General features: G+C 41.0%; 2 protein-coding genes across 2 annotated transcripts in view; both read right to left on the bottom strand.

The window, feature by feature from the left end:
• LOC119887847 (protein argonaute-3-like) overlaps window positions 1-4,870 on the bottom strand; it is a 30,740-nt gene extending 25,870 nt beyond the window's left edge. Inside the window, exon 1 of the mRNA XM_038698426.1 lies at window positions 3,910-4,870. Coding sequence (XP_038554354.1) covers window positions 3,910-3,928 — 19 coding nt within the window. The 5' untranslated portion in view covers window positions 3,929-4,870. The remainder of the gene's footprint in view (window positions 1-3,909) is intronic.
• A 585-nt stretch (window positions 4,871-5,455) lies between these two features.
• On the bottom strand, window positions 5,456-9,582 carry LOC119887848 (protein argonaute-3-like; the record flags this gene model as incomplete). The annotated part of the gene is given in 5 exon segments (XM_038698427.1): window positions 5,456-8,116; window positions 8,450-8,649; window positions 8,843-8,944; window positions 9,045-9,179; window positions 9,388-9,582. Coding segments are annotated over 5 exon segments (741 nt in total), but the record flags the coding sequence as incomplete, so codon positions are not given.
• Between the last annotated feature and the right edge of the window lie 3,728 nt (window positions 9,583-13,310).

Below are 13,310 nucleotides of genomic sequence, written 5' to 3'. Positions count from 1 at the left end.
TACAGCAACTGACTAGGTTAGCCTGCAGCCATTAAAAATTAAAAACAACAACAAAAAGACTAAATGAAGCTTGATTATTTAAGCTATTAGTAAATACCTTCAAAACCAAGTCACATTTTGTGGTAATACAACTAGCAAGCACATCTGACTCAACATCAAATGAAGTGAGGACACCAAAAGGTTACAAAAGTTACCTTACCAAGAAAGTCTGGGAACAGGGATACTCTCATTATTCAGGAATAATTAAATAGGGTTAGGGCTTGGCATTTAATTTTTCTATTAAGATATCCATTTTGTTGAGGAAAAGTGACTGAAAAAAAGATTTTACTTAATTTTTCTCATGCACATTTGTTGAAAAAAAGATTTCATTATAATTGTTTTGAATGTTCTACTTCAGCTTTGTTAAGTGATCCACTGTTTGGTTGTGTTTGCCATGTTCTGACCATAAAGAATACTTTAACCACAATTAACCATCTGGTTTCTTCAACTTTCACTCAGGAGCAAAAATCAGCCTATAAATTTGAAAGAAACAATAACTTGACATTTATCGTGATAATTATTGATACTGAATAATATGAAATGTTTTATCGTGATAATATTTTTGGCCAAATCGCCCAACCTTAACTTGAAGGAACTCTGCCGCATTCGTTAACTTTTAAAACAAAGGGGGGCGGGGGCACCAGTAATTAGAATTTACTAAACAAGATGTAATATAAGGAATACTTAAAATGATCTCACATTGAAACTTGAGTATTGTATCAGCACCTCCCTTTAGATTCTGGTCCCTAATACTTATTATTACTTATTATTATTGCCGACATTGACCAGATCTTAATTATACCATTATACCAAATTCTAAGACTTTTCTTCAGAAAAGTAAAGGCAAGGGTAAAACGCTCTCTAATACAATGAGCCTAAAGAGCAACGGCAAACTGCATTCTCCATAGAAACCTACAACAATATGTCAATGGTTAGCCTTATGGGAGGCTGGGTTGAGGATGGGGGTTGACTATTGTCAACGAGCTGCTTGAATGAACTGAGTATTATGGGGAGAGACTGCAAATCAAGTTCTAAGCCCTCCCCTCAAAGCCGACTCCACTGTTTGTACAAAATCAACATAGAACCAACCTACAAGAAGAATGACAGGGAAGGCAGAGTTTCCCACTGAGGCACAGAGAGGGAAACAGAAGCAGCAACCAACGAAGGGGGGGACTGTCAGTGAATCAAAAAAAGAGCGGGAAACAACAGTGTGAGAAAGAAAGGGAGTAAGAAATGGGGAGAGACTGGCTGAAGACCATGAGTAAGACATCAACAGAACAAACATCGGTAAGTAAGCTAATATCTGATGGCCTCAAAATATCCTCAGTGAAACTAGTACTACTAACTTAATTGTAGTGTTAACCCCCTGCAAACCCACTTCTACAAGGGCTCCCTTTTGTACCAAGCTGAGTCATCTCCAGCCAACTCAAATCCCACCTGGTTACGAAGAGGGTGGGGGAGCCCCCCCCCCCCCCCTTACTGTAATGTAGATCTGCCCTCTCATTGTGTTCCAGTAAAGTGCATCACTTGATAAGAAAAGTATGTTTATGTGTACAGTTGTTGCCACCACCAGGACAGGCTTCTTTGACAATAAGAAACGCCTAGCCTCTTATACAGTCAGTCACAGCTTATACCCATCCATGAGGAACACCTTCATATGGGTAATAGTGTAATTTAAATTGTTCGACATTTGCAAGAGTTACATGAGAAGATCAACCCCACTCGTTTCTGTAAAATAAACATCCACCTAAAACCAGCATGACTTAACAAAAACTGCATTCTATGTAAAAAAATATTTACCGTTAACATAATGTTAGCAAGATGATACCCATAATTTGAAATTCCTGCCTTTACAGCTCAGCCATAATGTAATATCAACATCAAGTGACAAGCTGTTTCTGGGCATACCTTTGGGTTAGCACATCAAAAATGGATTTGACTTGCTTAAGGCTTGCACTCATTATATCCCAAGTGCTAAGCTCTCCAGAGTCATGATCATGCCACATGCTGCGGGGGGGTGGTGGTGATGGAGCAGTGGATAAGACACATGCCTTTGGTGAGACCCGGGTTCAATTCCTCACTGTGACACATCCACCAATGTGTCCCTGAGCAAGGCACTTAACCCCTAGTTGCTCCAGAGGGGTGTGACCTCTGACATATGTAGCAATTCTAAGTCGTTTTGGATAAAAGAGTCAGCTAAATGAATAAAAGTAAATGTACTGAGGGAAAAGAGTGAGTCATTTTCTAAGCGGGTTCTCCGGGCCACTGACTGACTGATGAAGGGCCCCCTTCTAATCATTCACACAGGCACAGGGCTCACTGGTTGACCTGTGGTGGTTAATGTGATTGTGTATCAACACCAACACACAATATCAATGCCCTACATGGACAAGCCACAAAGATACACAGTAAAATGATCCACTGTGTTAATGCATTTTCCAAAGTGAAAGCATCGACCACACTCCTTAACGCACCTAAGGTAAGGCTGGCTAGCAGTATACTCTGCATGAAATTGCATTTGATGTGTTCAGACCCATACATTCATGGCGAGTCCCAAGCCAATGGCTATGCCACAATTTTGAGTTTAAGACATCCTTTTCACACTTGGAAGAGCAAAGCCAAATCGGATGCTTGTATTGGTCATTTTGCCTGTGATAACCTACCAAATTAAATCTATTTAGAGAGTATACTGTTAAGCTTAACTTGCACACCTGCCACAATATAACTGCTTAAGTCTGTTTGACATTGCTGCAGGTGCTTGGTTACTGGGAAAACACCTCATGTTCCCTTATGCTTACCAGCAATGGGAAGCTTCCCAACTGGGAGAAGCAGGGAGGCTAATGAGACAGCAGAGAGGGATCTCCTCTTGGGGAGGAGGGGATTAAGAACTGACTGCTGTATCATGTGTCACTGGCTGATCAAGAGTACCTGGTGTTCAGTTTATGGTCATGTAAGTGGTAAGCTTCCGTTACAGATGAGACAAAGACAGGCGGTCCAGACTGTTTAACTGCCACTATGACCAAGAAAAAAAAAAAACATCTAACAGCCATGGACTAGGTTGACATTTGTTATTTCCAGGACTAGACAGCAATATGCAAGATTGCATGAGGTTATTGCTGTAGATAAACATTTTCAGTAATGTTTGGTAGTTGGTATACTCAGGCTAGTGTGTAGTTGGAAAAGCAAATAACTAGCTCAACTTGACAGGTTAAACTTACTGCCAACTTGTTCCAAAAACAACCAGCATTGGCTGAATGTTTTATGCACAAAGCATGGCCATGGCAAAACAGGTTAACTCTCAGACTGTATTTGTTGTGCGAGAAGGCTACTGCTAAATATATTGAGATCAGTCTGGGATCAGTTGGTGACCAAGATCTTGGGCCTTGAAAGGGCAGAGTATACCTACTGTATTAAGTTCTCAAGTAGCTAGCCATGTTAGGTTTGAGCTGAACACAACATGTCATTCTGCACCATGACTACTAAACAAAGAAATAACTTAATAGTGTGGGAATCTTTCTGATGATGCAGGGGAATACCAGGCTTTACCTCAGCACATGCTTAATAAAGCCCTCACACCTGGATGCTAATGAGTGTACAGTGGAAGAGAGAGAACTAACTTATCAGTACCCTTGGGGAATAACTTGTAAAATGATTACAACAGCTACATATCTTGCTTTTGAGTTCAAATAAGTAGTTTAAGTCAGTCTGACATGACGGGGAGGGGGTGTTATTCAATGAAAGCCTTTCAATTGTGACTCATGTTTAGGCAAAATAAGAACAGAGGGTGACAGACTCATTGCTAACTTCAACTGACACATACACTGAAAAGTAGTCAACCGCTTAGTAAAGAGGCTATATGGAATAATTTACCTGTAGTTCCGATTTCCATTCATGAGGTCTCTGCCCGGTTCACTTCCCGGATCACAGGTGTCAAACGTTTGGGACTCTTCCTCCGTTCAATCCGGTGTCTCCTTCGGCAGTGCACCGCCTCTGCAGCGCCGAATGGCAAGTGCCCTGGTCTCTGCTAGCTCCTCTCTCTCTGCGGACTGTCAAAAAAGGGGGGCCCTGGGTACAGTCGTTTCGCCGGGCCGGGGGTCTTCGACACCCCCAGCACACCGCCGTTCGCACACGGTAAACGTATCCAATCAGATGTCACTGCCACGGCGAAAGCTACTGGTTGCTCGACACGACGCTGTGGCAGTGAAAGCCTGCTAGTTAACGTTAGCCAAGTTAGCTCGCTAGGCAGGCTTAGGAAAGTGGCTGGAACGAAGGAGAGGAGCTGTCAGGACATGGTCACAGCGGGGTCACTGAGTCCAAATGAATCCTTACCGATAACAAAACAATAACAGAGACGACATAAATTCGTTTGTATGGCACAGCGAGCGACGAAGTAGCTACAGTAATAAGCTACCTGGCTAGGTCTGCTGTTGGACAGTTGGAATTCTGACAGACGATGGCTAACGTTACTTTTTATCGCGTTAAAACAGCCGCTGACACAGCCCCGTTCCCGAAGCACTATATCCCAAGGACGTCGTCTTCTACAGTTTGTATCCCGTTGCTAACATAAAGCTGTCAAAACCGGGCCGTGTCCGCCGTGAAGTGTAGAGATGTTCAGTCTGGTTGACAGATCAACTCAGCGGGGCTTCGGCAAGCCAGCTAAATATGGTGAAGTTGTCTTTCTGACACCGACAGGAAGAGGTGGGCTGTGTCACCAGACGTCAGAAGAATCAACTCCGCCTTCACTCATAGGTAGCCCAACAATAATTCAATACTGTGAATAAATTAGTAGATAAAATATGTATTTTTAAAGGCATTCCTGCGTCAGAATATATGAATTATTGGCTACGTGTGTTAAGAGTTAAGACTCTGGGCTTTCGTGTTAAAATTAAAAATGTGTAAACCTAGCCAAGTCCCATTTTATTTTTTTCCCTTCTGAGTTGTTCATTAGTTTTTGAGACTGTGGCTTAAACCATAATCCAAGTACCATAAAACTTCAATTGAAGACCTAGTCCCAATTAGTCCCCTGTCCCTTTTACTGACCTGGTGGCTACACATTTTTACAAATAAACACAGCCAGGTCCCAATTAGACACCTGGTTTGGTTTGTATCGATTCTGTAGAATCATGATTCTACAGAATTCATTATTCCGTTAATATATATATATATATATACACACACACAATTCAAACTAACTGGTATGGTAAAGAAGAGACATCAAAAAGCCAAATTTCTTTTATACCAGTAATGTTCATAGCGTTTGAAATAAACAATTTCACACGCAAATGTTTTGTGTATATAGGGTTGTCCCATATAGACACCTGTCCCAAATATAAACAAGTGGAGTTCAGTGACTTAAGCAAATAAAAGCCCGGGCTATTATTACATTTACAAGTAAAAAAAACCCATCAACAACAGGGGTAATAAAAAACAATTTTATTTTCTTTAAAAAATAACCCTCCCCAACAGAGTTCCCATTCTATCACATACAGAGCCAAATTAATATGCTTCCATGTCCTTTCATTCAAATCTACTGGGAAGTGCTATGACAAGGACTGTTCTTGATCAGTGGCTTCAATATTGCTTAGTCAGACAGTGAGGCTGTGTGGAGAGGAGTGGACTCTCCCTTGTCCACATGATGCATTTCCAGGGTGACTGCCATTTCGTCTTCCCCCTTTGCAAGGTGCTTTGTGGCTTCAGTGAGTTTTTTTTTTTTCTCCTTTTTTTAGCACAGAATGAGGGATTAAACACTGGCCCCAACTGTGAAAGGCCCGGCAGACGGTGAGCCAAAATACATAACAGGTTAATATTATATATTTATATATACAAATCACCTTGGACACAATGAAGGATCAGTAAAACGGTGTACAAAGGCATATTGATTATGCAAGTTAATAAACATGATTTAAAAATCAAACTCATCTGATCTCTTATTTTTTGATCCCTTTCAGCTCAAAGGGGCTCTGACCATCAGACAAGATTTGAGGCGCTTAAAGGGCAACTGAGGTGGAATTTTGAGACAGTCTCCACAGTGCCCTCTTGAGGATACACTCTGACACTAGTCACAATTTTCATATTAATAATGACAAAAGGAAAAAGCAGTCTGTATAACCATTACACAATCGAGGCAAAACAACTGACAGGCAGTGGTGAGCGCAAAGCTCCTACCTCTAAGGAAACCAAAATAAGGTGGCTCAGAATATCCAGTCATAAAAAATAATTACATGCATTTTTTCCTAAATCCAGAAAGTGACTAGATGTCAAAGGCAGGGCATATTTAGTAGTAGTAATAATGGCCCACCCTGTCCAATGTAGCAATCCCCTATCTGTGCCGCCCATGCACACAGAGCACCAAAAGGGATTGGCTAACACAAGCTAGGGGATTGGGGCAGGGGATGCTGCAGGTATGTGATGTTAAAAGTGAGAACAGGAAGGATACAATGTGATGATGGAAAGGGTGCTGTGTGATAGTTTGGCTTGGAAGGAAGTAAGGGGACAAGTGCATTTGAAGAAGTTGGTCTCTACATGCTAAGAAAGAGACTGAGTGGGTAGAGATGTGTGCTTCTGCTATCCAGGCTTTGAGTTGTAAATGCCTGCAAGGGAAGAGCTTTGTGTAAAAATGGGGATAGGTGTGTGTATAGGTATGCAAAGAAGCGTGTCCACGTCTCCACTGATACATGTTGGAATGTGCAGAATGATCGGAGCAAGGTCAATTGCTGAATGAGAGTTCAGCTTTGCAGCACTTGAGTGATCGCAGACTTTATTTTTTGCCTGCATTCAAATCTTCGGAGTGTTTACCTTGCCTATTGCCTTAGTTACCTCTTAGTTCTGACAGCTATGCAAGTGTGTGTGTGTGAGAAAACATCAGAGTAGTCTGTGTCAAGTCTCAGCACAGACAAGTCTCACCAAGTAAAATAAATCAATAAGTACATTTTTTTAAAAGTGCCTTGTAAGTCCTAAAAGAGCAACACATACAGGAATAACAGATTATCTTCCTGTTTAAGTGTGCCTTTTTCATTGGTTGGCATCACTTTTGGCTGGTTAATAATGCTGGTTCAGGTGCATGGGGTGCAAGTATATTTGATACACTCTATGTAAATGGTCCCTCTATTGTTATGCTAAGCTTGCCTCTATAGGCTAAATCTCTCAGGGACGGGCCAACCAGCACAAAGAGTGCGGCAGGACTTCTCTCCTGGATCTACGATATGCTACGCCTGCTCCTTCTGTCTAATAAAGACCAGAGTGCTAGTCTTACATGTACTAACAAACCCTTATGTGCAGGACTGGTGGCACCTACATGCTAACACTAAGTGCTAATGTACCATACCTCAGACACCTCAAGGCTGTTTAAAAAAATAACATTATTCAAAAACATTGAAAACATGAATGTAGTTCATGACAACGATAAAATGATGCATGTAAGTGTGCGTGCCCAGTACCACCCCTCTGGAGGATCCCCATACTAAAGGGGCTTGGAACACCAGCATCCAGCATTCGGCTGGGTAAAGAGGCAGCATCGTGGTGGCAGTTAAAAAAGTTTTTTGAGATTTTTTTTTCTTTTTATCGCCTATTTTCCTCCCATCCATATTGCATACTTACATACACAGGAGAGTGAAGGTAGGGTTCAATACTATTACATAATACCCACGTTTTAAAAATTCAACATAAAAAGAGAAATAGTCCTGGTAAAGTAAAAACAACAAAATGACAATAATAATAATAACAACAACAATAATAATAATAATAATAATATTCAAAACCTTTTGAGTGCATGAGGCTGTAGAGTCTGCCTGTGTTTTACAGGTGAAGGGCCTTATGATTCTTGGATTTGGGTAAATGACTGGCAAGTGAAGTTATGTGTGGTGGGAAGTCATTGGGAATAAGGGATGGGGATGAGGTGGTGGTGGGCCATGTGCCCACTCAGGTAGAAATAAGGTGGGAGGGATCGATGGTGGTGATGTTTGGTGTAGCTCAGGCAAAGTACATGGTCCTCAGGGTGTCGTGGTGAATCTGAACAGCTTTAGCCAGAGCCTGGGGGTCCCGACCGTTACTCTGACCCGACACGTGGCTACCCTCTCCACTGTAGAGAGATGACCGGAAGAGAAGTTGCAGAACAAAGATCAGTGACACTTCATGTTATTCACACTTTATTCATCGGAATAAAGTCACCATTAGCACCATCTCTCAAATTTGAGGTCCAAACTCCATATGAGGTCACTTCATATGCAGACAGTGTGGCAGAGCAGTTATATAAAGACTGATGGACTTTACGTGGTATACAGCCTATGTCATACATCTACATTACACAATTAAACATTTCCACTGGCTGTTGGTTATCACAATTTTGGGAATCAAAAACAAGCTTTAAAAGTCTGAGAAATCTACATGTCACATCTTTCATAACCACACTAACCTGTCATGTTCTTTGTCCACCAAATGGTAGCGGGCACGGAAGGCCACAAGACGAGCATAGTAGGCTGGCGCAGGGATGGAGACTGAGCGGGTACAACGCACGTAAGTGTGGCACAACTGGTAAGTTAGAATCTGTAACTCATCAGCCGTGAAACGATTGTCGTCCCATAAAACGTAGTAATGAGACGGCCGGCTGGTACCCTGGAGACAGCGAGATGGCATGAAAAAAACATGAAACATCTCTCAAGCAAAAAAACTGGCTATGTAAACCAACCAAATGTGATATATGGGGTTTTGAGGTCAATGGCATTCAGTCTTATAATCTTTTCAGAGATTTCAAAAACTTAATTACATAGTACATATTGCACAAAACATCTGTTTCTGTTATTAATACCTGTATGCCTGCATGGCTGCACAGGTAGAAGTCAAACTCAAAGGGATGAGTGATGCTGGTGTCCACTGTAGTCCCTGCAGGAATATTCCCACTCTTCCCAATCTATCAAGAGAAAACACAACACAATAATTATTAAAACATATGAAAACAAGTATGTAAGTATAAAAAGAGAACACTTTTTAAAAATAAACAGAGAGCTCACCCTTTCAGACTTGTCAGCACAGAAGAGGCGTGTGTGATGGCGTTTCTGCACCACAATATAGGTGATGCCTGGCTGATAGTCTTTCTCCAACTTGATGCATGCATCTCTGATAGCCAAGAGCTCATAGTGCAGAATCTACACACAAGAATATTTATTATTAGCACTCAAGTTGATACAGCTACTTTTATGGACAAATGCTGAAATGCACTTTGCCAACAGCACATTATGCAAATGAAGTAATACAAAATTATGTATTTTTACATATATTGGACAATCCAGTGAGTGATGTTTATAAACCTTCAAACAACTCCTATCAGTTTCTACTACCATGACATCCTATTACCTGTGGCAACTGTCCCTCAGGAACTCCATCTCTGTAGAAAATGATCCTGGTGGGCTTGAACCGGGTCGATTTGTAGAACTGAATTAGCAGTTCACGCACCATGTAAGACAGATCTTCAATGATCTCCTGCCTGGGTCTCTGGACTCGCACTGTGGCACAATATCTGCTGGGATGAGCATCCATACTGCCTACCACCTGGAAGAGAGGTGAGGAAGGGTGTGACAGAGTTGTACAGGGCACTGGTAACACATACGCAAAGAAAAATGTTCCACTGGGTATTGTAAGGTGCTTTGCATAACGGCATTCATCAAATGTATGATGGAGACACAAGAAAAGTCATGATAGTAGATTACATCTCAATCTACTTGGTGTCTCTGAGTAGGACTCAAGATGTTTCACACTGCAACAGGCTCATATTTGTCCCAATGTGTATATTTGTACAATAGCATCGCCTGGCTGCCACTGGGATGTGTGGGAGGCTCATGGTCCACCTTTTTTTTCTCCTCTATTCCTTACACCAAACCACAATCATAGTTTTTCCACTAGTTTTCACCTCAGTCAGGAGGAACAAGACGAACCCACTTCGCCTCTCCCATCCTCTGTGTGTGTGTGACTCAAGCGTTGTCATAATTGCTAGGCAACACCACAGCCAACCACAGCCAAGCTGAGGTCAAGGGCGGACGAGGGTTGACGTCATTTCCTTTTTGAACGTGAGTCAGTGATGAGCCATATGTTTCCCTCACCAACTCCTCTGTTACCACTTTTTTTATTTGTTCAGCCTCATTTATTGTGTATTGTGAGTCTAAACAAAAAGTCAGATTGATCGCAGACATTTCGCATGAACTGGACTCGACACAAAGCAGAGCGCATCTGGGCAATTACCACTAATTTACAAACAAGTTGGTGTCAGTCTTGTTAATCGTTATGAATGGCATAAGAGTACAAAAACTACGTAAATAAGGGCTGAAACTAATGATGGTTTTAATGAAAATGTCAAAATACAGTACAAATGCCCACCCCAAGTTAACAGAGCCCAAGGTGATGAATGCATCTCATCTAGCGTATAAACATAATAGTATTTCCCCATTTCTACAAGTGCATTCATGTTACCAGTTAAAATGTATAACAAATACTGAATGAGCTGATCGTAGTGACGTTTAAAGTGTTTCCATCTGTGTTCAAGATTTAAAAAGGTGTTCTTCTGCCTCAAACATACTATTTATGTCAGTGGCATTCTTCTTTCCAGCATTGCTGTGTGCCATAGCCACCTACTGCCACTGTCACTAAGCAACCACAACCATGTTCATTTGCTTTTCTATGACATCTTAAGGTCATTTGCATTATTTATATGCCTTTGTTGTTGTTTTTTTTGATTTGCCTATAAAAAAAAATTTAAAAAGTGTCCCTGCCAACTTAGCATCTGTACCGCAATCAGATGCTTTACTTTACATAACTATATACTTATAAATTAGTGCTGGGCAACGACTAAACATGTCCCCCCTACATTTCAAAATCTGTGTTTTGTCCCCCCACCTTTTTCCAGCGATTTCGGAGTTGGCTGATTAGTTTGAATGACTAGTCAGTCAATCAATCAATCACACACTCTGCATCAGACATGATTAAACGGTTGAAACGCGACAAATGTGACACAAGGCAAAGGTAGTGCTGAAAACTTGAGGGAGAAAAAAACAAAAAAACAAAAAGTGTTTGCTTGAGGCAGGTGAAGCAAAGTGCCTCAATATTACCTTTATTTTGTGCTGCTGTTACTTATAGCCAACCTGCAGACAGTAGTGAGGACTCCTGCTGCAGGGTGGGAAGTAGGCTAACTTGTAATAAATAATAATAAAATAACGCACATTTGCAAAATAAATAAATAATTGGCACCTTTTCATGTTCCTTTTTTAAAACTGTACTTTTACTCTTTAGGCCAGTAATCTACTTTTAATTTGGCTACATTTTCCATTCATACCTTCATAACTTAACCAGTCTGTAATTTAATCATTTTGCTTCATTAACCGAAATGATCCAGTCTGTGTGCGCGCAGTTACGCAGAAGAGCGCCTGGTGTCGGCGCTTGCCACAGTCACAGAGCTGGGCAGATGCAAACATTTAGAAAATCAGGCAATAACCTTTTTCTGTTTGAGGCTTTATTGTTCTTTTAATACAACTGAAATCCAGTGAGTACACACCATGGCACTGCTGGCCGTGTTGGAAAGCAGCCTGCATCGCTCTTTAACAAGCCGGCAAATAAATACTTTCACTTTCCATTAACGCCGCATTAAAAGCGTATTCACTCTCTGCAGAGCAAACGTAGACTTCACACTGTAACATAAGTTAGATGATCACTAGATTGATTCTGATATATTAACAGTATCCTGTTGTTTAAAAGAGCATCGCTTTCTTTTGATGGACATTAGCCTGTTTATTTTATATTGGTTACCATTTGTTTTATAGCGATGGACGGCAGTGTGTCCATAAACAGAATGTCGCCGGTGAAACCAATCTTGGCTTTTACTCAGCAGCTACCACCTGTTATTTATTCAGGAAACAATAATTTTTGAGATGCACAGATAGAGAAAATATGGTGGATAAAACAGTCCTGTTGGGCTTTACGCATGTATGCCGGTTTAGGCTACCTGCTTCAACAACGAGCTGCTCCGTGTTACTGCCACAATAATTATTTGCGTTATAAAGACTATTTTGATGCTTTAGGAATAATCTGATTGTATTGGCTTCCTGTGTTACTGCAAAGCAAGTGGTTTGGTTGGCTACATGTCCATAAGAAAAGATATAGGCAACAATAGTGGCTGGGCAGCAAGCTGATATTTTAAAGTGATCTTATCAATACCTTAATGGAGATTTAAAAAGGAAAATAATTGTATTAAACAGAAATAGCTAAAGATAATCAACCAGCAAAGCAAATTGCATTCCCTAGAAATAACCATGTTGCAGCTGTTTCTAACCTGATGAACAGCAGATGAAATATTATTATATATTTTGAGTACTCCACCCGCCACTGGGCAGCCGCCAGTACTAGTGCTGACATGGTGAACATGAGACAGACAGCAGAGATGAGGGCAAGAGCAGAACAGAGTCAAAGCCAGCACAGGCCAAAGCACCAGTTTATTGTAAGACTGATGATGATATGACTTATTTAGGCCTATTACTCAAGGGCTCAGCTGATGTGATTACATTACTTTAGGAGAGTTAGAGAGGAGTTTCTAGTTTTGAAAATGTATTTTAAGGCTCATTTAGTGATGTACTCTACTTGCATTAAATTCTAAGAATGCAGGAATAAATGTCTCTAAAGACCAGGAGGCCCCAACAAATGCTTTATTTGGAGAGTGGGTGACCAGGGACAAACTCCTTGGCCACTTTTTTAAAAACTTGTCTCCTGAAGTGTGTATGTGTCTCTGCCACGTGTCCATAAACAATTGAAAAGTAGTCAGTGTTCACACAGAGATGAGCGTCCTGCAGTATTTTAAGAGGAAGAGGACAGAGGTCACAGGAACAGGAGTAGAACAAACTAGGAGGAGGAGCTTGTAAGTTGTGGATAGCTACTAAACAAATTCTAAAACTCACATAGTAAAAGACTTGTTATTCCAACGGCATGTCACAGAGTTTGCATTAAAGACAGTTCTGTGTCACAAACATGTTGCAGGAAGAGTCAGGGCCAAGTGAGACACAGGAAATATCACAGACAGCTCACAAGTGTAACATTAGGATAATAAATAAATTTGTACTGTGGCTAGCTACATTAACCAGCAGCTGTTCCATGGTTTTCATGGTATGTAGTCGGTTTTTTCTAGTTATAGTATATATACTCGTCTCTCTGACCCTCTCCCTTTCCAAGTTTTTCTCCATCTTCTGTCACTACAAAGACCCTGTTTCAGCCACACTAATAAGTACATTCTGTTTTCAAAA

Source organism: Micropterus salmoides, unplaced genomic scaffold, assembly GCF_014851395.1.
Source record: "Micropterus salmoides isolate LMB-PRFRI ecotype aquatic unplaced genomic scaffold, ASM1485139v1 Ms_hic_scaffold_438, whole genome shotgun sequence".
Taxonomy (NCBI): domain Eukaryota; kingdom Metazoa; phylum Chordata; class Actinopteri; order Centrarchiformes; family Centrarchidae; genus Micropterus; species Micropterus salmoides.
This window is presented reverse-complemented; position numbering and strand designations above follow the sequence as displayed.